The sequence below is a fragment of the Anarrhichthys ocellatus genome, unplaced genomic scaffold (genome assembly GCF_004355925.1).
Source record: "Anarrhichthys ocellatus isolate YVR2014 unplaced genomic scaffold, GSC_Weel_1.0 scaffold5, whole genome shotgun sequence".
Classification (NCBI taxonomy): Eukaryota; Metazoa; Chordata; class Actinopteri; order Perciformes; family Anarhichadidae; genus Anarrhichthys; species Anarrhichthys ocellatus.
In genome coordinates, this window is record NW_022280035.1 from 2,170,320 (window position 1) to 2,196,527 (window position 26,208).

A 26,208-nucleotide genomic window follows, 5' to 3' on the forward strand; every position below is an offset into this window, starting at 1 on the left:
CTAATTTCCCCATTAAACTGACCAGCCGACAGTGATCTCTGTAGGGGATCCTAGAATTCAAATTGAGGCTGTAAAATGTTCTGCTACTTGTGATTCACATCTCATATTTACATCATGTATATTTTGTTTTGTCAGCCCAAGAAAACGTAGGTCTGTGTTGCTTCATTAATCACATCAGAGGAAGTTACTGTTCTACCATGAGATTAGTCTTTACTCAACTTGCTGTTTTGGCAGTAATGTGACGTTCCAAGGTTTAATCTACTGTGTATGACAGTAATCCTGTCAAGCAGGTCTCTCAGCTCAGAAGTCTGGAGTCGTATCAATGTTGTGATCATAACCAGTGGAACATCTTTATGGGTTTAAGAAAACACGTGACGCTTAGAAAACAGAGACTCTGAATGCTGAAAAAACAGATTTAGTTAACATAAACACTGTTTAGTCTCGGCCATTGTTTGTCAACACATTTTTGTCATTTCCATTATTATAAATGAATTGTATATACTGTATATTAAAATATATTAAAAAGCATTTTATTATCTTCCATACAACATGTTTTAATGCCAATCAAATGTTTGCTAAAGAAGCGCTTGAAAGAAAGAAGAAATGTTGAGGGATTTATACTTTGTTTTTACGAGGTAGTATGTGTGCACATATGTAATAACAGGTCTTCTATACTAAAAGGCAGTGGTAGTAGTACATGACCACATGATTTAACTGGCAAATGGTCGAGCGCACCTAAATGCCAGTTGCTTAATCTTTCCACCTGTCGCCTCTCTCCCACTGGAAATCTTGGTACAGCTTTGGCTCAACGTCCCCATTTATAAAATCCAAAGCAAATTTGCATGTTCCTGTATTCTGCAGTCATAACCCCTGATGTTAGTTGTCAAACATTAAATGCACCCATGAAAAGTGAGCTACAATTTGCAAACAGATTTTCATATTGGTTAGCAGATTTACATACAGATGAGAAGGCAGGTGTTCACTACGGCTTCAGTCACAAAAGCACCATGAGGAGCCTCTTTAAGGGCTAAATGCAGGACAGTATTTATCTATTCTTAACATGCAAAACGAGGTGGCGGCATTTTCTTTAACATGATGGTGTCAATAATGAAAAGTTGCTCGGGAGCGATCGGCTCTGAGGCACTCACAGTTGCAGCACCAGCTCCCGTGTCTCATGCATACGTATCGTGTTTCCAGCAGAACAAACGTCTGTCCCCGTCAGACACGTGAAACTTGAGATTACAGTTTCTCTGCTCGCCATGGCGACTCGCGGAGAGGCTCCTGCTCTGTTGCAGCTCCTGGTCTTGCCAAGTTGGCTGCCAGCGGCAACTTGAGCCTGCTCCGAGTCTTAACCGACGGCGTGTTCAGAGATGACGTGACACCCGGCCCTTGCATTGTCTTTCCTCGCGTCTGCGGCAGCAGTGTCTGCAGTCTGTGTGTTAGCTTCTGTGCCAGCCATATCGACAGCACTTTAGACAGGAGTCTGGGCCAGCAGTGCCACCTGAATTTACCAGTTTCTGTCTGTCTTCTCATTCCACCCAGCTCCTGTATCAAACCCCTGAAATCCTGAGGTAAGCAGTATCGTGGGACCCCTCTGAAGGTCTTTGGGATGTCCCTTCTGTGGCAAAGGCCCTGGAAGTAGACAAGGCCCACTCCTTGACTGTTGCCCTCCTGCAGCACCCCCTCTAGGCAGGCCAGAGCAGCCGTAAACAACGGCGCTATCGCCGCAGAGGGCTCTCTCTGGATGTTCCAGTCTTTATCATCGCATAATTTCACACATCCTGCAGCTTTCTCTTTTTTGCATTTCCCCAGTCTTCTTCCATTTAATTTCAAATCATCTTCCACCTCTACTCTTATTTTCTCACGCCTCACCTCTGCTTTGCTGTAATCTTCCATTTTTCTCTCATTCTTATCCATGTTTGCCCTGTCCTCCCTCCACTTCACATAGGTCTTCGTGGCTTCAGGACTCCAAATAATCAGCACTTTTCCTCGTGCCTTACGCACCACTTCCCACTGCCCATACAGCCAGGGAAGTGGACCCAGATCTGCTACTCCAGTCCCAGTCCCAGCCTGCGTTTTTGAGCTTTGGGCCCACAAAGCCATGTGCACTTTGGCACTGAGCTCTCCCTGCAGGATTGAGGCTAATGAACACGCAGCAGAGATGTGGGCTGACTGCTCTGATGAGCACACCAACAACACTGGCTCCTGGATGGAGAGCCAACCTGGAGATGTGGGAAAAGACAGGGGAGAAAAAATAAGAGATACTTGAATGGCTGAATTAAAATGTTTCCTTTAAAATTACTGTGAGGATCTTTTAACTGGTTATGAACCAACAAAAGTGTAAATTTCATTGTAATGCCTCTATATGACCATAAGTAAACCTGATTAATGCTTGGAATCGGTGCCGCGGAATGGGAGACTTTAAAGGGTCTCTGGTGTTTGGAAACACTACATCCTTCGTCCACAGGCACCGCCAAAATCAACTCTCAGTGAGAGTTCCCTGTAGTAGCTTTAAGATTGTAAATTTAGCAAAGTTGCGATCAGGCACCAATCAAATAAATCCAATAGCGGAATTAAAATGATTTATAACCTGAAGATGCAGATATGCAACCACTCAAAAACACAGAGGCAACAGAACCAACCTGCAGCTCCACTCTTGGTGAGACGCTGAATCACAATTCCCAGTAATGCAACAATAACCACAAACACCAACGCTGCCACGGCATACATGCCACATCTGTTGTGCGTGTCTGTAGAAACAGAGAAGTGTGTGTTTAGTCTTTGTAGGAGTTGTGTGTTCATGAGACGGTACACATGAGATTGTGTGTGTATCTTGAGTCGACTCACAGTCCGGACAGAAAACTCTTCGACCATGACGAGCAGGATCTGACTGCCACACCTGCAGGAGAGCAGATGGAAAGAGTGAGAGGAGAGAAAAGGTAACGCACTACGTCAAGAAACAGCTTTCTCTCAGGCGTGCACTTCACCTGCACACACGGCTTCTCAGCAAGAAAGTGAAGAGGCACATTCATCGTTGTTTCAGCAGAATTCCCTTCCTGTAAAAAATGGATAAGAGTCGCATGAGTCAAATCTTTTTCTCTCTCTTTAGCTTGTTTTCTCTCTCAAACACATAACGCATGCTCACCATCGTCACCACTGAGTGGACCGGCCCCACGGGTGTACATCCCCTCTGATTGAGGACACAAAGTTGAGCTGAGAACTTTGCAGGAACAGAAGAGGTGAGATACAAAAACACACTCTGCCTGCCCGGTCCGATATTCACCTCCCACGAGGACATATCTGTGACGGACAAGGAGACGCCGAGTCAAGAGACGGAAACAGACGAGATACATTGAGAGTATTGAGAAGAAAAAAAACAGCATCCTGTTTGACTCACCGGCATAGAACGGGCAAGAGATATGATGGCTGCCTTGTAGAGAAAACTGAATAAAAGAAAACAGAAAAATGATTTTCTGCAAATTAAAACATGGGCAACTGGACTTGTTTCAATGTAAGCACATTTGGCTGATTCTCACCTGCACACACATCTTTGGGTGTTTGTCCACCGCAGATGTGTTATATACCTGTTGAGGTGACACAGTGGGTGTTTAGTGATTTAAATCTGGAGTCCGTCCTCATCTCGACATCAGTCTTTCACATTACTTCACCAACAAATCTGAGCCAAATGCTTTGACTAAAAAAGAAATCTATCACCAATACCACAACGTATCCTTATTCAACGGTTCGTATATCTTATTTCCTTATTTTTTGTGCGTTTTCCTACTAAAACCAGCAACACGTCTCAGTTTCACCTCGTTACATGCATATAGTCATTTCAAAATAAACGTCAGTCTTCACAGGAAACCACTCAGTTAGGTTTAGGCAACAAAACTACTATGTTAGGTTGAGGAAAAGATCAGCGTTTGGGTTAATACAACTACTGTGCTGTGACTGAAATATGCAAGTTACGTGACAAATAAATCAGCGATGACTTCTTCTTTCACAACAGCGCTTTCCTGGCTGAAATAATGCAGCTTGTTGGACTCATCCACCTCGTAGGAATATCTACGAATGCTGGATGAGACCAGCCTGAATACCAACAGCTGTCAGGCTAAACCTACCAGGTCTGGTCCATCGTCCGTCTCCTCCAGGGTGGAGTTGAGTACAGGTGTGCAGAGGTGCTCGTGTTGCCTCCAGCAGAGGGAGGCAGAGATCTTCAGGTCACTGGCAGAGCACAACGAGCTCCACGTCAAACTAGACTCATGCAGTGTGACTTCAGAGGAGAGCCAAATATCTCTGACATCTGTTCAGGCAATGTGGACACAGATGAGTACAACTCGACGATGACAACATGCCTGACTGTGGTTGCGGTAAACCAACATCAATGATAAGAATACTGTATTGTAGCAAACAGTATCGAACTGATACATGACAGTGTGAATGTGTGCTTTTTAAAGGGGCAGTTACCCCAATTTAAAAACATTTCTTTCTCAATCCTTCTGGTGTTGAGCCATGCAGATAGTTGTGGTTCTATGTGCTGACGTTTGGGGATGTTCGTCTCTGAAACTTCACCCGCCATCACAGAACAATCCAGGTGAATGGAATTAAAGAGAACAATGGGGGAAATAAATAATGCTCATTCACTGTATAGCCGAGACTTGGATAAGAGGATCTAATCTAATCTTATCTGCTCAGTAAATATGAAGCTACAGCCAGGTGACCGATGTCTTAGCTTATCATTAAAATGTGGTTAGCCTTGCTCTGTGTGACAGTTTTACGACGGGGTTATGTGCTGGAACCATTTCTTAGCCCGGACAAAGCCTTTTAAGAGCCATGCTGGCCATTTCCCTCAGTCTTCGTGCTAAGCTAACTTCATTTACTGCTGGCTGTAGCCTTAGATTTACTATACAGATACAAGATCTTCTCTTACTCCTCGAACTCTCAGCAAGAAAGCAAATAAGCCTATTTCCCAAAATATGGAACTGTTCCGCAAAGTTAAATGTAAAAAAATGACATTTAAATACCGCAATAGAACCAATGTCCTCTATTTCCGTGGTGGTATAGTTCCAGTGAACAATGTACTCATGAGGTCTTTGGGTTTTCTCAAATGTAATTTTCAGTGCAATAACTTTCACAAAGTTCTCTCTACCGGTACGTCCTAAAACCTTCACACATATTAAAGCAACACAATCTGCATGGCTACATGCAACAAGGTAGAAATGTCTCTTTGTAATTTCGGTGAACGGACCCTTTAAAAGTAGCAATTTTAAACAAATGATTTTCTCATACTATAATTGTCTAATAAAACTAGAATGAATTCCTATATATCTCATCCAGATATGTTCTCTTCCTGATGTCTTTTTGAAAATGTAGCAATGAGAAAAGAGACTCCAGCTTGTTTACAGTACACAACATATGAGATGTACAGTAAGCTGTGTGACCAGCAGTGCAGCTTTGAGTCTCATTTTTGGAAAAACAGCTAAACGGGTCCCATTTAAAACGCTGCTCGGGTCACTAAACACGGCTGAAGGCCAGTTCCTGCTCATTTCCCGTGTTTTTCCTGTCGTGCATCATCCATCAACATGAAGAAATGGCATAAGGAGTAAATGATAGGGTTATGAACTGTTACAAGATCTAAAACTGGTTTTGTAAAAGCCTGCAAGCCTCCACCCAACAGACGGAGGGGAATACCTGTTTTGTTTTTCTGAATCATGAGATTCTCAGTCATCTATTCAAAAAAACTATGGTCAAATGTCAGAAATTCCCCACAAGATGTTTTTATTTTCAATCTGACATGAATCATCCGTCACACACTCACCTGATAGGCTCTCATTTTCAAATGGGCACTTTACATTTCGCCCGGAATCTGTGCGGGCGTAATATACCTGTGAATGCAGACAAAACATGCACAGGCATGACAAAAACATAAATATTTTACAATTAAATAATTTTGCCTGTAAAGAAAAATACATAGAGCTTAAAGTACCTCCACACACACACAGGGCAGCAGGTAAGGGATGTCAAGAAGAGCGAATCGAGACTGAGACGGATCAATCTGAAAAAAAACAACAACATATGTTTAAAATCTCTTTAGTGTGTACAAATAAAATCACACACGTGCAGATAAATGTGCCTCTGGTACTTGCAGTAATTGGGGGGGAGTCCTCTGCTATGCAGGCCTTTCCATATTTCCGGTAACACCATCTGGTGTGAACTTTGTCTCCGGCCTCCACAGTGACAGAGATGGATTTAGACGACTGGTTCACAGACAGATCAAAGTCTGGTATAGGATCTAGGTCACACACACACACACACACACACACACACACACACACACACACACACACACACAGAGGATATAATTATCACTGGCAGGTCAAAACATACAGGTGGGTGACGCATCAAAGGAAAAAACTTGCACAAGTGGGTGAAGTTGAGGAACACAAGTGTTTTTCTCAGGGTAACAATGCTCCCATTCACAGGACTGATAAGGATGATAAAGAGAATGTGAATCATATACTGCAGCCTTTGCAAGCACCACATTTCTGACAAAAGCAAAGAAAGATCAATTGCGGCAGACAGGAAAAATGAAACCAAAGCAGTAAAACATGAGGCCTGATGCCAGGAACCCTGCAGACGTTATTACCTGGCACTGTGTAACTGACACTGCAGCTTCTTGATGTCGTGTTGAAGGCCGCAGAAACAACAGCCTTTGCTTCAGCCCCGACACAATTATGTACCAGCTCCCACTGTAAATAAATAAATACACCATCATCGTGGGAATTGTCTTCAAAGCAGGATACGTGCGAGTCTGAACCAGGAAAAAAATCATCTTACCAGAGCTACAGAACTGCTTCCGCCGCGTTGCTGTGTGACACCCGTGCACTTGACGCAGGTTCCTCCATACTTTCTCTCATTGCGACACTAAAAAAAGAGAGAATAGAGAAAGAGAGATGACACCATGTTCCACCTTCTTGAGCTACTCTGAGTTGTATGCTCGTCATGAGATTTTACATGAGTTTTTGGGGCAGGTGCAAACCTTTATTTTGTTTTTCTTATTCTTTAAGATGGGACTAATTATCTGTAATTCTTCCGTCAGTCCTGATGAGAGAATTTCAATCTTCGGGGCTTTACAGAAGTCTGAGAGAAGGCAGTGTGACAAGTCAGACACGCCACAATGACAGCTTTAGAGATGATGAAATGTGCTCCATCAAATGACAAAGAAATGGACTTTGCAGCTGCGGGTTTGACTCCGTACCATCAGCCTTCATCCAGACACGGACGGTGACACATTCAGAGTAAATGTCCCTGGAGGCCGGGGTCAGGACTGAGGTCAGTTTCACAGGACACTTCCCCTCATCGTGATCTGTACAGAGACGTGAGGAGCATCAGTACAGCTGCAGACACACATGGAGTCACCGCTATGGTGACTTCAATGTGATGAGATACCAAATTACAAAATGTACCATCTTGGATCCCACTTCCATCTTCCTTCAGCTAAAGTAAATTCAAGATAAAGACAATTAGTGGCCAGGTCGTCATTGTAAATATAAAAATAGATAAAATAAATAAATACAAAATAAGTTGAGGAAATGTCAAACATTCACATCTGCATATGGATTGTACCCCATATTTATTTATCACATCTTTAATGAATCACTGTGTTGAACTCACGTGGCATATGGTACATTCCAGCAGCAGTGGAAACACCACGACGGCAACAAATGCCAGCGCGGTGCCAAAACGTCTAAAACACATTTAAAGTCAAAAGAGGAAACGTTCCCATAATTTAAATCCAGGCTCATGAGCCCTCCACAAGCGGTCCATAGAGCAGGTTTTCTGCAAAAACATGCAGAATATCCTCCTGAGTTCAGCCGGTAAACATCGGATCCGCGTGGAGACGAGATATTCTGATTCTTCTTCTCTAGTTCTGCCCAACACGTTGAGTCAGTTTGTTAGAAAACACATTGTTTCATGAGTAGTCGCGCTCACCTCAGCTCCGCCTCTCGTTGAGGTTTTACCTCCCTGAGAAAACAATAGAAGAGAAAGAAATACTCACGGGAACCTGTGGTGCTCGACAGCCTATCAGGTCACACTTGTAAGGCTTCCTTTTGTAAGATAACGTCTCCTCACCCACTTCTGTACCAGCAGCCAGGAAATGATGGCTCTTCTCTGTCACGAGAGACACACACACACACACACACACACACACAGACACAGACACAGACACACACACACACACACACACACACACACACAGACACAGACACAGACAGAGTACAACTCGCCTGCAGCTCAAATTTATTTGCAATAATGCTCTAATTTTACCTGGACACCTCCTACCTTCAGTCATAAATACAGTGACCGTAAACAAATAAAAAAAAATATCAAGTACTTATAAGATTAAATATGGTATTTACCTCCTTAAATATGACACCTAAATCATCACTTGGGGGGGGAGTCTATTGTGCCCTAAAACATGACAGAGTTCTCTAAGGGCCCCTGACAGTAGAGAAAACATGATCAAGTGCTCTAGGGTGCACGTACAGTAGAGAAAACGAGATGAAGTAACCTCTAAGGAGCCTGTAATTGGAGAAAACATAAAGTGCCCTAGGGGGCCGTTTATTGGAGAACACATGATGAAGTGCCCTCTTGGGTGGCCTTAAAATTGAGAAGATGTGATGCGGTGCTTTATAGGATGCCCTGCTAGAAAACCTTCAGCGTGCTGGTGCACTTTTAATTTTTTTGCAGCCAAAAGGTTGTTGGAGCCACATAATTAGTTAAATCAGATGCATAAGTACATCTGGACAGAGAGTCAGTATTGTGATTAAACCTCCACCATAAAGACAAAGGAACACTCAAAGCAACTCTGAGAAAAATGTGACTGAAAAACAAACGTCGGTGGACGGATACAAGAGCATTTCCAAGTCAGCAAACACCACTTGGACTTAAAACTTAAGAAACATAAAAACAATGGCACAGCTGCAAATCCACCTAGTCAGCCACCATGAGAAAAGCCAGAGTGCAGAAAAGATTGCACTGCCTGATCAATTCGCTGTGGTATTACCTAAATTATCTGGTGTGTGGTTTCTTTCATCCATTAGATAGAATCTCATTACCACACACGGCTAGAAACAGTCTAATTCCTGGTATGTGCACGCATACCTGGCCAATAGGTATGCGTACTATGGTGTGTGTACAGAGCAGATGTAAAGCAGATGTTGGGACGGAGAGCTAAAACAGGGCTTTGGTAGAAAAACAAAATCAGGTTACCAGAAGGTAAGGTCAGAGGCTCCTGTTAAGAGCGTCGCTGTCGAAACCACTGACTGATGATTATCAGTTGTTTCCAGTCACGCGGAGTGTTTTCAGGACAGGAAACAAGGCGTCTTTTCTCAGAGGGGAGTCGTTTTGGTTGCAAATCTGAAGACATAGATGTTGTGGTGAGTGGGTTTTCCAGTTGGGGGATCGTCATTGTGTGTGGAAAGATTGACCAAAAAAACCCCCTCTGGTTTGGGGAGAGGAAATTCTCATTGGTTATCTCAACAAATGAGCTGATGTAGCAACTGATAATGTATCAGTCAGCTTATGGGACGTGCAATTAAAATGCCAGTAAAACGTAGTGAGACAAAGGCCCTACCTCTTGTTTAAGTGCATTTGTCTTTGTTTCGTTTGACTCTTTAAGATTTGAACATGGTCTGGGATTATTTTAAATCCGGTATAATCCACAGGCAACCAACACACGACCTCACACGACCTCACCTCTATGTGTTTTTGTAAAAGCTGTCCGACCGGCGGAGCAAGTGTGTACAGTAGGCTGGGCTCTGTATACCATAAGGGACAGAGCAAGAAAGCTGCAGAACTAATGCGAAGCACTCCACGTTTACCCTCACACAGAAGGTATGCACCCATGAGAGGACGATACATTTACCACGATCTAACTCTCTGGGGTATGAAGAAGAAAGCCTGTGGGGGCTGAGTGAGATGCATCCAACACATACCGTCTCTACAGTTAATATAAAAGAGGAAGTTAACTTCAGTATCAGAGCGATACAGCATAATAAATCTGGAGAGGCACTCATGAGTCACAACTTCTTTGGAAAGAGTAAATGGGCGGGTAAGAACATATGAGCGTGCAAACAAGGATATTCCACACAACCAGGAAGAACACTGAAGGGGAACGAACACAACCCCCCTTGGACCGCAGACAAGTGACCACAACAAAGTTTAAAAAACTCAACTCTTTTTTTATTAAACTTCTATTCTTTATGCAATCTGTATATATAAAAGTTCTAAAGCCGTTAGCCCGAGTCTAAGACAGGCCGTGAGGCGATCACGTGTTTCTGTTTAGTCCTCGTTACTCGTTGAACCCGGCGGCCCATGTGACAGACGTACGTTAACAAAAAACAACCCCCCGCGTAAAAACAGGAGACATGATGAACACAGAGTGACAACGAGGACCGCACAACGTCTTGTGCAGCAGGAGTGATTAGAAGTAGTCCATGATAAAAGGGAGCTTGGTGGCCTTGTTAAGAAGGAGTAAGCAGAATAAATAACATTATCGTTGGCTTGCCAACAGTCTCTCGTTGTGCTCCACTTGCCGGACGACTGGACACTAGCACCAGGCCTGGTTTCTCTTTTCTCCGTAGAGGCGGTTGATGAGACGTGAAGACGTGTTGAGGCGACGGCGTTTCGCAGCCACGCCCACAGCGAGTGCATTTAAAACGCACACTACCAGCATTTCCCTGTTCACATGTAAAATGTGTGAGAACGACGGGGAGAGGCAGCAACACCGTCTGTAAACCGTCATCGGCTGCATACGAGGAATATTTTTGATTGGCAATCCTGAACATAGCATATTTTTTTTCCCATCATTATTATTATTATTATTATTCAATTTCAATTCTCTTAAATACAATATTTTACACGTCAGATTAAATACGGCTTAGTGTGCATGATGCGCGTGTGTCCGAGGGCCGATGTAGTGGATATCTCTTTGTTTTTGTTCCCACTCTGTGCTACTGGCACCGTTTCTTGTGATCTGTGATGGAGGGATGTGCTCTCGATGGAGAAACGTGTTCTCCACAACACCTTCAAAACACCAAACACATGATTTGCTTGCGTGTGTGTGTGTGTTTTTCAGTCACTGTCACTGGTCTCGCTGCTGGGGTCTCCCTGCACCTTGCTGCGGTGCTGCATGGCCCGGTGGTAGGCCACCTGCACGGACTTGCGGATGTTGGATTTCCTGCCCTCCAGCATCTTCTCCTTGTCCAGCTCCTGGTCCACCCCGAGCGGCACCAGCTTAGAGCGCGGCAGCCACTGCCTGGATCCACACGGATATAGAAGTGTTACTGATCAGTTCCAATCAAACAGAGCTACAGCAGATTTGATTCATGCCACAACAAGCTCAAACAAAACAGGAGGCAAGTGAGAGAACTTTAGAGCAGTGTTTATCTGGGGACCCTTTAAAAAACTAAAAAGACAAACCATCACGACCAAATTCTCAACAGGCCTCATCTATAAATACTATAATAAAGAAGAGTGAATTTGTGTGTAAATAAACGTTCCTGACCATTTTTACAGTCATGTCCGCATCATTTTATATTATCATAAATAGGTAAACCGCGTCGAAGAGACGTTTGAAGCATGCGTTAGTGAAAACATATACACACGTTAAATACTTGAGAGCAAATCTCTTTTTCATTTCCTCTCATCAGAGAAACAAACAGAATGTACCAGAGCCCTTCATATTCGATCCAGATGTTTTAAGAAGGCTTCAATTATGAGAACAATGCAAACATCTATTCGTGGCTCAAACGTGACCTGCAGACGTAAATATTGAACAAAAGTATATGCAAGGAATCCTGCAAATGTATTTGGAACCAGTGTTTGAGCGACTGAAAGAGGTTCAGCTCCTGAATGACTTCTCAGAGGATCATCAGGGCGGTTCGGCGTAACACCGACTCCCATCGTGTTTCTCACATTTGTTTTTCTTCAAACTTAAAAGCAAACCTTGAACGCATGAGATCGCGCAGCACAGGATGACCTAAATCATGTTTTTTTTCTCCTCTTCTTCTATTCTCAAAAACAATATTTGCCCCAATTCTGTTTCCTTTGAACTGCTGCCTCAGAGTTACTTGCGAGCCCACATCCAGTAACAACACAAGCCTACTTTTTGCGTGCGTCTTTTGCTGTTCTCATCATTTTTGAAAAAAACCACAAAGAACGACAGGATGTCAGTGAGAACAAACAAAGAGACGAACGTGATGATTGGTGACGATACAGTTAGTGAACGTAAAAGGTGAGAAGATGACCCGGAGTGCTGACCATGTTCTCTTGTTGTCAAAGAAGAGGACCAGGAACAGGTGCTCTCTGGCCTCCTGGGTCATCTGCTCCCCTAGTTTCAGCACATCCAGAGGTGGGACGGGTATCGGCACGCCGCGGTGGAACACCCCTTCCCTGGGCATCTTCGGGTCAATTATCTGCAGACAAGAGGAGGAGGGTTTAGACATTCAGCCATTAACGTGCAGAGCGTCCTGAATCGGTCCGGGCTATTGGCAGTGTCCACTCACCAGAGCAGGATAGGAGGGATAGCCTCTGCACTTGGCCCACACCAGGTCCAGAGCTTCAAGAGAAGAATAGTCATCAGAGGTCACCCAGCAGCCTGACCTGCCCTGACCCCGCATCACTGGCGGCAAGGAGCACAGCAACAGGAAGCGACAGTCCCCATTGCGCAACCTCCCCTCTAGCTAAACTACGGCCACGTGGACGATCACACGCTTCTACGTGTTTAAGTCAAGATGTGACAAGAAATGGCATTAATCTGTTTCTGTGACGGGGCGGATGGGCTGGTCGGGGTCGGCATTTCAGCCTTAAAACTCAACACTTCACATGTTGAATGCTGATCTCTTTATCTGCCATTTTGTTGTTGTTACGTTTCATTTTTCAAATAAAAGATGACATCAGATCAGTCACAGACTCAGAGATATTGTGGCTTTCTTGTACTGAATAACCAACTACATTCACATTCAAATCATTCTGAGAAGACATTCACTGTCTACATGGATAGAAACTAATATTTAACTGCATGCACTGACGCATAGATAGTGTGTGTGTGTGTGTGTGTGTGTGTGTGTGCGGTGTGAGGATGTGAAAGTGTGCTTACAATGTGAAACACTCCGCGATCCTCCGACTGAGTAGGAATCATTTTCGGTGCCTGACGTCTCCTCGCTGCTGTCCTCCTGGAAGGCGGAGCGGGAGAACGAGGCCTTTCCTCTGCCCTGCTTCGAGGGGGTCGTACTGAGAGAGACGAGAGACGAGACTGTGAGGAACCAGAGACCTTAAAGGTTTACATTCTGACTGGCCAAAGATGTTATCGACCATCGATGTAATGACCAGGAAATACAGCTTCACTACATGCTAAACAAGATGTGGCTGATGATATCGTTCTCTCGTTGTATCGCATTCGTGTTACTAAAAACATTTTTTGCACGTTTAACCGCTGAAATAAAAGCCTGTGAGACTGGCTGGTTGGCTGACAATACAGCAGCATCATATACACGTAAGCACTTGTAATAGATGAGAATAAAACAACATTTTGGGAAACAAGCTTATTTGCCGTCTCTTTTATCTGTGCAACAACTATGGAGCTACCTTAGCTTAGCATAAAGAGATCAGGAACAGCTAGCCTGGCTCACTTCACTACAAATGCATAGAAGCTGGGTTACACCAACAAGGATTTGTTTCATCTAAGGTTAACTCCAATCAGAGCTTAGCAAAACTAGGCTGATATAATAAATCCAGATTTACAATTAAGCAGAGTTATAAATAAATATCAATATGTGGATGCTTGCCCACACAATTAAAATAGATAATTTTGACTGCTCTGTGTCCCTTAACAAAAGGCGCATTGTTTGCCAGCTCGCTAGATAAAGAGTCAGTCAGTGAGCCAAACGTTACTCTTGATGGTTCGGCAGAGAAGCTCTAATTTCTCCTCTTTCGCCAAAATCTTGTTTTAGCCAGCTAGAACGACTGTTTTCAACAGTACGGGGAAAAAAGATTTGCATTTGGTGCAAGAGAATTAAATGTAATTTAGGTTTAGAGTAAAAAACAAAACTGATATTTAAAGAGAGGTTCTGAAGTTTGATGATTTAAAGTTAAACCGTGATTTGATCAGGTTCAAAAATGAATCTTTGTCGGTGGAACCCAGCCCGTGTCTCTGTTTCTTAACTCGTACATAAACAATCAAAGTTGCAGGTTTATAGGCTGCAGTGACTTCCTGGAATCTACGCATCAAAGTGATGATGAGACTCCAGGAAGTCGATGGAAAGTAAATAAATGTATTTACCAAAATGGCTATCTGTTCCTTTAAAGCTGGATTAATTGATTTTTTTGGCCTCTTGGAGGCCGAGGACCTGACCAGACACACGGCCCTGACATAATATCGGCTTATGAAGTTGGTATGGCTAATGTGTCACCTGATAATCTCTAACTCTTGGCTCACCTGAGCTTGTTTGCTTGAAACAGCTGCCTGTAGCGGTCGATAACAGGGCTGACGGGAGTGCCGGGAGTGACCCATAGCTGTAGCTCTGCGCTGTAAAGATTAAAACAATGAGCACTAATCACCTGGTCCGGTCCGAAGCTGCACTGCTGCTGCTGCTGGTCGTGGACTCGGAGTCTGAGCTGGAGCGAGGGAGGCGAGACTCGCTCCTGTACACACGGAAGCTCTCTGTTACCGGCTGGTTTCCTCCATCGAAACCGTTACTTGGCAAACCTGAGAGGAAAGAGAGGGAGCGTGAGTGTGTGTGTGTGTGTGTGCGACTCAAAACGTGTGCATTAACATCGACGATGCATTTGTCTCCCGTACCCGGCAGCAGGTCGCTGTCACTGTCGCTGTCCGAGCTGGAGCTGCTGCGGGGGCTTCGGGGCCTCTTCCTCTGCCTGCTCGGTGACAGCAGGGGCAGCTGAGGGGGCCCGATGGGGCTTTGGCCCAACCCCGGCCCAGCGTAGCCGGCATCACGGTTCTTGGGGGGGCGTCCGGGCCTTTTGGGGGGTCCGGCCATCTTTTGGTTCTTCTTGGAGAAGAGGACGGATGTCCGACGGCCCACCTCTGGAGCCAGGGCAGACGAGGACACACTCATATCTAGAGGAAGAGGAGGGTTATAGTTAAAATGTAAGAATATAATAATAACTTTATTTATATACAATATACAATACAATACAAAAGCAATACAAACCAAGGTAAAAGTTAAATCCTGATAAAACATAAAACCAATCGATACGATAACAACAAACAAATAAAATAAAATAAAATAAAATAAAGCAACGACATTACATAAAAGCAGTGTTAAAAAAAAAAAAAAAAAAAGTTTATCATCACTTTCCTGAAACAGATTTTATCCTTTTCCTGCACATCAGTGATGCTTTAAATCTTTCCAGACGCACCTTTTCCACCGATCTCCTGGCTGCTGCTTTCTCCCCCTTCATCGTGGTGTCCCGAGGAGGACGGGTGGTGGGGGAGGGAGGAACCCCGGTCCCCTCCTCCCGCGGACTCCCGGCCCGCGATACCGGGGCCTCCCTCCCGCTGGTGCGCGAGCTTCCTCTTGATGACGCTGATCTCCTTCCTCAGAGCTTTGGCTCTGCGCGACTGGCCGATGCTGTGCTTCCCCGAGCTGACCTCGTCGAGACGCGCCTGCAGGTAATGCAGCTGCTCCTCCAGCGGCAGCCGTCGCCTGTTCTCTGGCAGGATCAGGTCTGTGGGAGGCGGGGAGAGAAAAGACCGTTAAACACCTTCAGAGAGGGAAGGAGGTCAGATATGAGTGGAAACAAACAAAGGGAGGGGTGAGGGCGGTGTCCTGGTGGACGTTTTGGTAGAACTTCTGAGCTGCCAGACATCTGATGACATAATGCTAATGTGGGCCGATATTGGTACAAACTGTGCCGAATTCATCATATCTGCAACATTCACCAAACTTAATCTGAGACTGTTCGAATATAGTTTAAATGAGAGTTCAAATTAAATATGTGATAAGTCATTTTATCCAGTAAAAACAGATGAGGTCGGTTTTTAAACAAACTGAACTGAACTGATTGAATGTCCTGCACCACCTACTGGCCAACATGCTTTACTGTACCAATATAAAATATGTGTTTTCAGCATCTTACTCCAGTGTTTCAGACGAGGAATGTATTGTGACAGTGAAAGGAAATAAAAAATAAATAAACAATAGCTTGGCCCTAGCTTTGTGAGCTTTTGACTTTACCTCTACTACACTTATGACTCGTGGTCCCATCCACTAGGATTTCTCTCCCACCCTAATTCCCTTCAGTACTTCACTCACTCGTGTGATAACCAAGTGTTGTAATCATTTCCGTCTAGCTTCTAGCCGGCCAAATCGAGAACAATGGTATCAACCAAAAAGCGGTTGGCTGCCATAAACTTCTCAACCAAAGTGAAAATAGTTCACTCACCTTCCTCATTAGAGGACAGCGGCCGGTCTCTGTCTCTTTCTCTTTCTCGGTCTCGTTCTCTGTCTCTGTCTCTGTCTCTGTCTCGGTCTCGGTCTCGGTCTCGGTCTCGCTCTCGGTCTCGGTCTCGCTCTCTCTCCCGTTCCCGTTCTCGTTCCCTCTCCCTCTCCCGCTCCCTCTCTCGGTCCCTGTCGTGGTCCCGCTGGCTCTCTGGGCTCGGCTCTCGGGGGAGGTGTATGCCGGCCTCGTAGTCGAAGCCTATCCGTTCAGCGTGGCGCCGGGCGGTCCTTATGACGGCTCCGCCCATCTCCCTGAGCCGCAGGGCGGCGCGGTAAAAGACGGTGTCCTTGGCGTTGTACTTGAGGCAGTTGTTGACAATGAGGCCAAAGTCGGACTCAAAGGCCTCAAACGTGAGGTAGCGGTGGGACTCCAGCAGGTTCCACATGGTCTGGAAGTCCATTGGCGTGTCGATGTGGTCCAGGTAGTCTGGCACCTGCAGAGCAGAGGGAAGAGATCAGGCAGAGATGTGAACTGATGAGAGTGTGTAGAAGACCAGCATTTTCTACAAATAAATACTTTCATATTATTCATATTGATTTATCCCATTAGACGTTGATGTGAAACTGTCATAATTAGCATATGAATTCTTGAGTTATGGCCAAAAACTTGTATTGTGACCAAATTCTTCAGGTCACACTGAAGAAATTAGAAGAAAATTAGCTCAAGGCATTTCTGAGGTATCGCTTTTACAAGAATGGACCGGACAGACTGACAACTTTCTCGGCTGTACCCGGCATTGTAAGTAAGGTGTAATAAATAATTCAACATACATTATATACTAATTCAAATAAACGGGGGAGACAAATATAAATACGCCAATGTAATCATTTTAAAATGACGTTGGCCTGAAAAGAGGACGCATTTTTAAAAGCGTGAGTGACCGTGTGAGCTTACCTCTGCCAGCGGTACAGGCTCAGTGAAGAAGTTGTTGATGTCTCTCTCCTGCAACTGTTCCAACGTACTCCTCAACAGCACCAGGAAGGGAGTGAGCTGCATCTCCAGCGCCATCTGCTGCACTTTAATCTGAACACAGACGCCATGTTTTAACAATGTAAACCCGCCGACTGAATAAACAAACACGGAGAAATCTGAGGAGCAAAGAACTTATTGTGTACGGAAAAGTGTTTTCATGTATTCACACACACTCATATGTGAGTCTACTAAGCTGCAAGTAGTGAAGGAAGATGCTGTTTACTGTGTGTTTAAGAAAGTTTAAGAAAAAACTGGAAAGACTGTAAGGAGGTAGAAAAACAGAAATTATATTACTAAAACAGCTAAAATGGCTTTAAAATTGTATTTGTTATTTGGACCTAATTATTAAAAAAGGGTTTCATTGCCTGCGTTCTTGCGTTCTAACCACTGTCCTATACAGCTCACTGGCTAATGTTGGGGCTTTGATATCAGCTCGTGACAGAAATAAAAGGTAATTTGTGTCTCACCGTCTCCCTCTTGAGTTTCTCCCTCTTGCGGATGAGCTCCACCAGCAGCCTGGCTCTCTCCAGGTCGTGTCTGAGTCTCTGCCACGCTTTCAGCTGCTCCTTTAGAGCCGAGTGCTTCTCCTCGCCGTCCGTCTGCAACACCAACGCGCACAAACCCTCAAACATGTTACACAGCTGAATGAGGCAAGAACGACGGCTAAAAGGAATTTCGGAATTTCTTTTGTGTGTGTGTTTTTGTTTACAATTGCACAAGCCACCGGTGAGAGTTGCGCTGGCGGTTCTGGCGGGAGGGGGTCAATGTGCCGTTGGGACTGCAGGTGGGTCTGGAGCCGGCGGAGCAGCGGTACACCGTTACGACTCTGCCTCTTCAGGGTCCAGTAGCTGTGGAGTCGCTGCATGAACTGGCTCTTCCTGGGCACCGTCAAGTTGCTGGTGATTTTGCTCAGCCTGGAGAGAAACAAACACCACTTTGACTCTCGTACTCAAATCCCAAACGCCTCCAGGAGGTGCGGGTGATTTACACTATTGTGCAAGAAGGTTACCAGGCATGTGCATCTTGGAGCACAGGTAAAACACACATGCAGTGTGTACGTACCTATGGGGAGGTATGCAGGGCACAGACACCACCGGCGCAGCAGCTCTCCTCTCGGCTAAGATCTTCCTCGCTCTTTTCATCTTCAGCCTGGACTTGGCCTTCGCCCTCTTGGCTCGCTCAGAGCTCCAGCCCTTGGAGTCGTCGTCCTGGCAGATGCTGGGGTCGTCATCCTCCTCCAGCTCCCCATCACTGTGCGACGAGCCCATGCTGGCCCCGCCCACCCCCCCCAGAGGCCGGGCCGACCCCGGCGGAGTGTGGATGTCGCAGTAGGCCGTCTTGCGGACGCTGAACGAGGTGCCGTTGGCCCCGGTCTCTCGGACGGGCTCCATTTTCATGTAGAGGCCCGCCTGCTGGGCACAGGTGACGTGGAAGGCGGTGTAACAGTTGGCTTTGTGACACTGGATGCAGGCGCCCGAGCCACGCTGCTTGCAGATGTAGCAGGTGAGCTTCCAGCGGGCGGGAGGAATGTGCTCGATACTGTCGATTGGCTCCAGGAAGACTGTGTTAGCAAAGCAGACCTGAGGGAAAGCAGCAAAACTCACTTTTACTGCAAGACTCTTATCAACAGACCGTCTAGCTGCACATGTGTATATATCACTTTAATAAATATCACTAGGTGCACTAAATGAAACAGCTTGCACTTAACATGTGACGAAACAATCTAAGCAACCACCTATACTATATGTGCACCATCACCCTCAGAGTCTGTACGCATCAGTTAACACGGTTACATTCTTAAGCACGCAGTGCAGAAAATCAAGGCAATGCTGATTCTGAAGGAAAACAGAGAAATACTAAAAGCTCAACATCTGCATGATTATGTAGTTCTGATCAAGAACGCATGTAGTGGTGTAGAGATGGGCAATATATCGACATTTTAACAATGTTGTGATACGAGACTAGATATTGTTTTAGTTTCTGGATATTGTAATATGGCATACGTGTCTTTTCCTGGTTTTAAATGCTACATTGGGCCGGCCCGGCCCGTTAGTGGTGTGTGTGGACTCACCTCCGGGATCCAGAGGGCACACACTACGTGGGCCCAGCGTGCATCGTCCGTCTGTTTGAAAGCGCCTCCCTTGTTGGGACAGAGAGCGCAGTCCACGGCTCTACTCGGCGACTGCAGGCAGCGGCGGCATAACCACTGGCCCTCTGGGATGTAGGGCACGCCGTAGCACTCCTGGTGCACTGCCAGGTTACACATGTCGCAGAACAGGATCACGTTGCTGTTCTGACACTCTCCGTCGTTGCAGATGCAGCACACGGCATCTTCATCGATGAGGGTGCTGGGGTCGGCCTGGGAGAGGGGAGGATAAGTAGAGATCAGAGTTGAACGAATTCTATAGATTTTTCGGTGTTAAAATAATATTTTTCCCCTCCGCTTCAGAGTTCAGGTACCTTGTTGTGGCTCTCAAAGTAAGACTCCTTCTCCAAGCGGTCCATGAGGTATTCAAAGACCTCCTGAGGGATGGGTGTCACGCCGTCACGCCGCCGCTTGTCGTTCATGATGTCGAGCCAGATGTAGTCTTCCTCGTCGATGTCATACTCTACCTCCTCATCCAGCTCCTCCACAGACTTGTCAATGTACCTGAACACCAGCGTGGGAAAGAAGAGGAAAATGCATTTGTGTGGGTTTGGCACCAACTTCAACTTTCTGTCGAGAAGAGGAAATAATAATCTAAATAATATGAGGTAATCTGAGGTCAAATTAATTTCCTGAAACATGCACAACAACAAGCTGTACAACTGCAAACAAACTGATGTCCGAGTGTGTAAATTCAAATACCAAATTTCAGCATAAACAATATGCCTTCTCTATAAGTGCCCTTATCTTTTAAATGCCTGCCATGTAATAAACCAGATTATAATTCTAAATGCAGACCTGTAGTAAGACGATGGTCGAGGGGGGGCATCGGGTCTCTCTTGGTCCAGCTCTCTGAACACCGCCTCGGGGAGCTTGACTGCTGGGCCGGACTGAGCGCTGTGATGATGAGAGGAGCCATCCTTCTTCTTTTCTTTGCTTTTGTGCTTCCCGGACTTCGGCGTGGATTTGCCCCCGTTAGAGGATGGGATATCTGGCCGGTCCTTGCCACTACCTCCCAGCTCGCTGCCACCAGGTCCGCCGTCACTCCCGTTACAAACCCCTCCGCCGCCGCCACCCGTACCAGATGGAGGCGTGTCCTCCGCATCGCTGTCCTCCTCTGACACCACGTCAATGTTCTCAAAGATGCTGATACGGTGGAGGCGTCCTTGAAACTCCAGCTCCACCATGCGCTGGGCCTGGGCATAGGTCATTGTCTCTCTGCCCGGGGAGTGAGAGTGGTCTGACCGGTTGGGGCTCCCCGGTGTGTTCCCCCCGTGCCCAGGTCCTCCACCTCCGTTACCCCCCCCACCGTCGTCCGTGTCCCCTGACCCAGCCAAGGAGGCGCGAGGAGGCCGTCCCTTTCTCTTCTTCTGGGGCAAAGCCTGCGCAGGTGTTGGGTTATCGTGGTCATAGTGGTAAAGGTGATACTCAATGCCACTGTAGCTCTTGTACACCTTACGGCAAGTCTCCACGGGGCACTCGTAAGGGGGCTTGGTGGCCCGCAGATTGTGACAGAACGTCTTTACGTCAAAGTCCAGGCCCATCCTGCCAACAGCCACTGCTGGGACGGATGCTGTTCAAGTTTACATCTGAAGGAGAAGAGCACAAGTGAGGACCACGCTGCAGGATCACTTCCACAGGTTTATTTACATTATTCAGATAGTAGCCACAGTCACTGAATTCTAGCAGTTTAGAGACACCACTCTGAGCAAGTCCTCTGCACATTGTGCACCTGTTATGGTGCAGTCACGTGACCGTTTCTCCAACTCCCAGTAGTAAACAAATTGTTCCGTTTGGTTACTCCAGTAACAGGTGCAATTTAGGTCAATATTTATGCTTCTGTTTCCTGCTAACTAGAGTTATAACAGGGGCTAGGCTGACAGCACACTCTGGTTTACAGCCTATGAGCTTTGGCTATAACAACAGTGCATTAAACAAAAATCTACGATAGTTTCATTATCCTTATAACTAACAATAGGACTTTCTAAACAGGCTAACTTTAGCCTTAGCGTTATGATTTCTTCTTCTACTCAAACAATGAAACATTGCAGCCCTGACGCTGTTAGCCAAGCAAGCTAACATGAAGCTAGCAAACAACAACACCAGTTCACAGTTCACAGCTACTACAGAAAGCAGCCACCAACTCACGAGTTCACGACACAAAAGTAGCCACCGCTTGCTTCCGTTAATCTCAACCGATGGTAACGGCAAAAACGGTTAGTTTTAATTCGCGTGCTATATAGTGTAGCTGTATTCACAGGGCAGACGTTAAGCTAACGCTACACAAGGTGCTAGCTTTTCTTAAAGGATGCATAGTATTTATATAACTAAGTTAAAACACAAGATTTTTTTTTAAAGTTAGACACACTGTAACGTTAGCCTGAATGTAACGTAGGTGACCATTCAAGCTTCTACAGTGTTTCCCTCCACAATGACCTCACCCTGTGCATCCCATCCCTGATACTGACAGTATAGCATCTGATTTCATGAGGTTACCGCAGGTATTGCTGTTACTACGGCATGTGTGGAGCAGGTCCAGTGTTTTAACTAAATAATCAACAGATTCATTAACATTCTTTGTGTCTAAAACAGCTCCTAAATGTTGTGCAATACGAGGATATATAGCCAGTCGTGCTTATAATGCATCAGGGCTTTGCTGCTACTTCGTGTTTTCAGGGCACAGTGGGGTTAAGATGGAAACACTAAAATCACCACAACAATTACACGTAGAAATTACCTTTTAATAGTCAAAATGTGAACATATTCTCCCACCACCACACACCCAGACTTCGACCGTTTAAACGCTACAGATCCGGACGTTATAAACACTTACTACTCCACGTTCCTCGAGACTGCGTGCTTCGGAAACCTCATCACACCAGACCGGAGAAAGGGTTGCAGATCGATTTTTTAAATTCATTAGATAATCCCAGAGGAGATTCACGGGATCGCGCGGGTTACAGTGAAAATGTGTTTATTTAAAACATAATATATTCCGATCATTTCATTGTGTTGGGGAATAATTCAGAGAACTCGGTTGAACAAAAGAGGCAAACCGTTGCTGTAGCGTTACTCCGCGGACGCGGGTCGACACATTCGCCACAGAAAAAAAAGCAGGGTCTATTTCTCGGCTTTTGTATCGAAGTAGAGCCCGTATACACATTTTAACAAAGAATTTATAGTAATATAAATAATATTCTGTTCGGAGAGTATACTGAATTTTTATTTCTACCGGGCCAATTCGTTCCCACGGGTAACTTCAAGTTGAATGTGGCGAATCTGCGGCTTTGTTTCAAGGATGTCGGCAGGACTGAGTGAAAGGTGTCCTGAGTGCGCGTCGCACCTTCAAATACATCTTTAAAAACACTTTAACATCTTCTATGGATGAGAGAAAAAAGAAACTAGTTCTGGTTTACAATGTATGACTCAACTCCATGCTAAATAACTATAATATATTTTAATATTATAGCCTCTGAAATAATGAAAAAAAGGCAATAAAAAGCACATTGAAACACACCATCAAGCACAAAATAATATTTATTTCTCTCTGAACATACAGTCTGTGATTAGAGTGCAGCAGGGCAGGGTGGGGTAATGCAGTGGGACATACAGCAGGCAGAAGCAATCCCACACAGTTTGAATACAAGCCTTTTGACAACCAGAGCATTTTCACCAGGAGGCAATGTTGTCAAGAGAGAAGTGAGAATGAGCAGAGTAGGAAGTGTCAGGACTGCTTCTCCCCCTCCTCATCTTCCTCTTCTGTGCATATCAGCTCCTCCGTCTGATCACTGCATCCAAATGACTTTGCCAACAACACTTATTCCTTTTCTCTGCTGACCACGAGTTGGCGGCGAAGGAGGTGGAACAAAACCAGATATAAGTGACAAGAGAACAGAAATCTCTTACTACTGGAAGTATTTCACCAAAGCAGAAGACTCCGCATAATATCCTATAAAAGTCCAATTCAGACCGAATTGATGGAACAATAACACATCAAAACAATCCCCCCACCACCATCAGTCAGAAAACAAAATGTACAAATATAAACTACAAGAAAACTGTAGAATTCACAGCTTGGCAGATTTGGGATGCTGAAACCTTTTACATGTGTTGTGGAGTTGTGAAACATCTAATCGTTGTAGCTGTATTGTTTATCTTTGCTTTGTGGAAGATGAACTGTTGGCCATGCTAGTCAGTGACAAAATAAAAGTACAGGTGGTGAAACCCACCATCTACAGTGTAGGAAACTCTTAAACATAGATTAGAATTAAGGGGGACTATATATTGTGCAAATCACCCGCATCAAGTAACATTTGAATTTTGCATTACTGAAAATAAAATGAAAAAAACAAAGGCCGTCACCCGAAGCAACCTGGGAAATAAACGCATCAAAACTTCAACAACGCAATAACACTGCTTTGTGAGCGCCTCACTTGTTAATTTAAATTTGTATTAAAGTACCATTTTATGTGAATATAATGCTCAACTGTACAGTGGAATCACCTCAGACGATAGCAGCATCAAAAAAAAAAAAAAAAAAAAGCTTCAAACATCAAGTCATTTAAAAACATCAGACTTAACTGGTGATTGCACAACACGTTTCACATACAGTGTATGCCGAGTAATAGGATAGCCGAGTTGAAAGAACATTTAGCAGTAGTGACTTGCTCGCTTGGAGGTTTGCAATGTTCATACTTTGCCGGGTAACTTCCGTCAGTTGGTTTGGTGATTTGTAACTTTGTTCAACTTTTCATCAGCTTGCTCCTGTTGCACACATCAAGAGATAAGGCTTGTGGCAAGGCCACGATCAAAGCTTTTGTGGAGGGGGTTAAATTGCACTTTTGAGCCTCAAGCCTTGACATATTAATTGCTACATTCTGATCAGAACGCTACCAGAGGCATTTACTGTAGAAGGAACCGCGTACAGTATACATGGCTCTGGACACCGCCTTTCCTCTGAGCACGAGGCTGCAACGCTGAAAACTCTTGTGCCGTCCAACGCATCAGTTGTCCTATCAAAAAGAGGCCGTGTCCGACTGAACCATTTGACCTGAAAGAGTGGGTTTGGCTGCTGGCGTAACTTTGTTTTTTCCTTTCTCTCATCAGTCGCACATTAACCATTTGTTCCTGCAAGGCAACGGTACATCTCACCACTATGGCATTCCATCTGTCACAGGGGTGGAAAGTAAACAAGGGTTAAAAACATGATTTTATTCTTTTTAAATAAGAGCATAGTGTTAATAGTGCAGTTCTACAAGGGCATTCATATGTAAACCAAAGAACAAAAGTGTCTGTAATGCATAAAAAAAATTTTTAAAAAAAAGAGACTGCACTCAAGCTACCATCAAATAAAATAACTTGGATGCACACATGCTTTGTTTCACAGAAGAGAAAACAAATGTAAATCAATGTTCAAGGCACTACATTCCTTAAAATATCTTCATCTTAAATACTGTCTAGTAACTATCTCACACCACTGGTATTTGGATTCCAATGTAGTGTTTAAAGTGAGAAAGGCAAAAATCAATGAGAACTGCAGTAATACGGAATAAAATGAAAAATGGTTTTTCGAGACTGTAGACAATTTGTCTTGTATGGCTGAGTGTAGTCAAAACCAAAGCCAAAAAGCATTAGGTATTCACACATACTTAACACGTACTGTATAGTATATATACACACACACACACACACACACACACACACACACACACACACACACACACTAACTACAGATATACAGTGGGTACGGAAAGTATTCAGACCCCTTTAAATGTCTCACTGTTTCATTGCAGCCATTTGCTAAAATCAAAAAAGTTCATTTTATTTCTCATTAATGTACACTCAGCACCCCATCTTGACAGAAAAAAAACTGAAATGTAGAAATTTTTGCAAATTTATTAAAAAAAGAAAAACTGAAATATCACATGGTCATAAGTATTCAGACCCTTTGCTCAGTATTGAGTAGAAGCACCCTTTTGAGCTAGTACAGCTATGAGTCTTCTTGGGAATGATGCAACAAGTTTTTCACACCTGGATTTGGGGATCCTCTGCCATTCTTCCTTGCAGATCCTCTCCAGTTCCGTCAGGTTGGATGGTGAACGTTGGTGGACAGACATTTTCAGGTCTCTCCAGAGATGCTCAATTGGGTTTAGGTCAGGGCTCTGGCTGGGCCAGTCAAGAATGGTCACAGAGTTGTTCCGAAGCCACTCCTTTGTTATTTTAGCTGTGTGCTTAGGGTCATTGTCTTGTTGGAAGGTGAACCTTCGGCCCACTCTGAGGTCCAGAGCACTCTGGAAGAGGTTTTCTTCCAGGATATCTCTGTACTTGGCCGCATTCATCTTTCCTTCAATTGCAACCAGTCGTCCTGTCCCTGCAGCTGAAAAACACCCCCATAGCATGATGCTGCCACCACCATGTTTCACTGTTGGGATTGTATTGGGCAGGTGATGAGCAGTGCCTGGTTTTCTCCACACATACCGCTTAGAATTAACGCCAAAAAGTTCAATCTTGGTCTCATCAGACCAGAGAATCTTATTTCTCATAGTCTGGGAGTCCTTCATGTGTTT

General features: G+C 44.8%; 2 protein-coding genes across 6 annotated transcripts; both read right to left on the reverse strand.

Annotated features, from left to right (window-relative positions):
• Positions 1-42: 42 nt before the first annotated feature.
• On the reverse strand, positions 43-8,395 carry LOC116382448 (uncharacterized). 2 transcript variants are annotated; one of them, XM_031845509.1, is made up of 17 exons: positions 7,675-8,395; positions 7,467-7,497; positions 7,259-7,366; positions 7,040-7,140; positions 6,838-6,924; positions 6,647-6,749; positions 6,147-6,292; positions 5,987-6,055; positions 5,819-5,885; positions 4,122-4,303; positions 3,537-3,584; positions 3,398-3,443; positions 3,146-3,300; positions 2,988-3,056; positions 2,848-2,899; positions 2,643-2,750; positions 44-2,222 (listed from the first exon to the last, which is right to left on the reverse strand). In XM_031845509.1, exons 1-17 carry the CDS (start codon positions 7,756-7,758, stop codon positions 1,240-1,242), a joined length of 2,439 nt encoding a protein of 812 aa, XP_031701369.1. In that variant the 5' UTR covers positions 7,759-8,395; the 3' UTR covers positions 44-1,239. The 2 variants fall into 2 exon arrangements, with proteins under 2 accessions (XP_031701370.1, XP_031701369.1); XM_031845510.1 differs by lacking the exon at positions 7,467-7,497 and having other exon boundaries at positions 43-2,222; positions 7,675-7,766.
• A 68-nt stretch (positions 8,396-8,463) lies between these two features.
• brpf1 (bromodomain and PHD finger containing, 1) lies at positions 8,464-25,379 on the reverse strand. Of its 4 annotated transcripts, none has more exons than XM_031845329.1 (16): positions 22,476-25,379; positions 20,441-21,231; positions 19,957-20,146; positions 19,568-19,855; positions 18,559-19,076; positions 18,206-18,410; positions 17,964-18,095; positions 17,419-17,547; positions 16,468-16,957; positions 15,442-15,750; positions 14,864-15,139; positions 14,623-14,770; positions 13,163-13,296; positions 12,570-12,622; positions 12,325-12,479; positions 8,464-11,320 (listed from the first exon to the last, which is right to left on the reverse strand). In XM_031845329.1, exons 2-16 carry the CDS (start codon positions 21,184-21,186, stop codon positions 11,137-11,139), a joined length of 3,957 nt encoding a protein of 1,318 aa, XP_031701189.1. In that variant the 5' UTR covers positions 21,187-21,231; positions 22,476-25,379; the 3' UTR covers positions 8,464-11,136. The 4 variants fall into 4 exon arrangements, with proteins under 4 accessions (XP_031701189.1, XP_031701191.1, XP_031701192.1 ...); XM_031845331.1 differs by lacking the exon at positions 22,476-25,379 and adding an exon at positions 22,380-22,461; XM_031845332.1 differs by lacking the exon at positions 22,476-25,379 and adding an exon at positions 22,084-22,371.
• Positions 25,380-26,208: the final 829 nt, after the last annotated feature.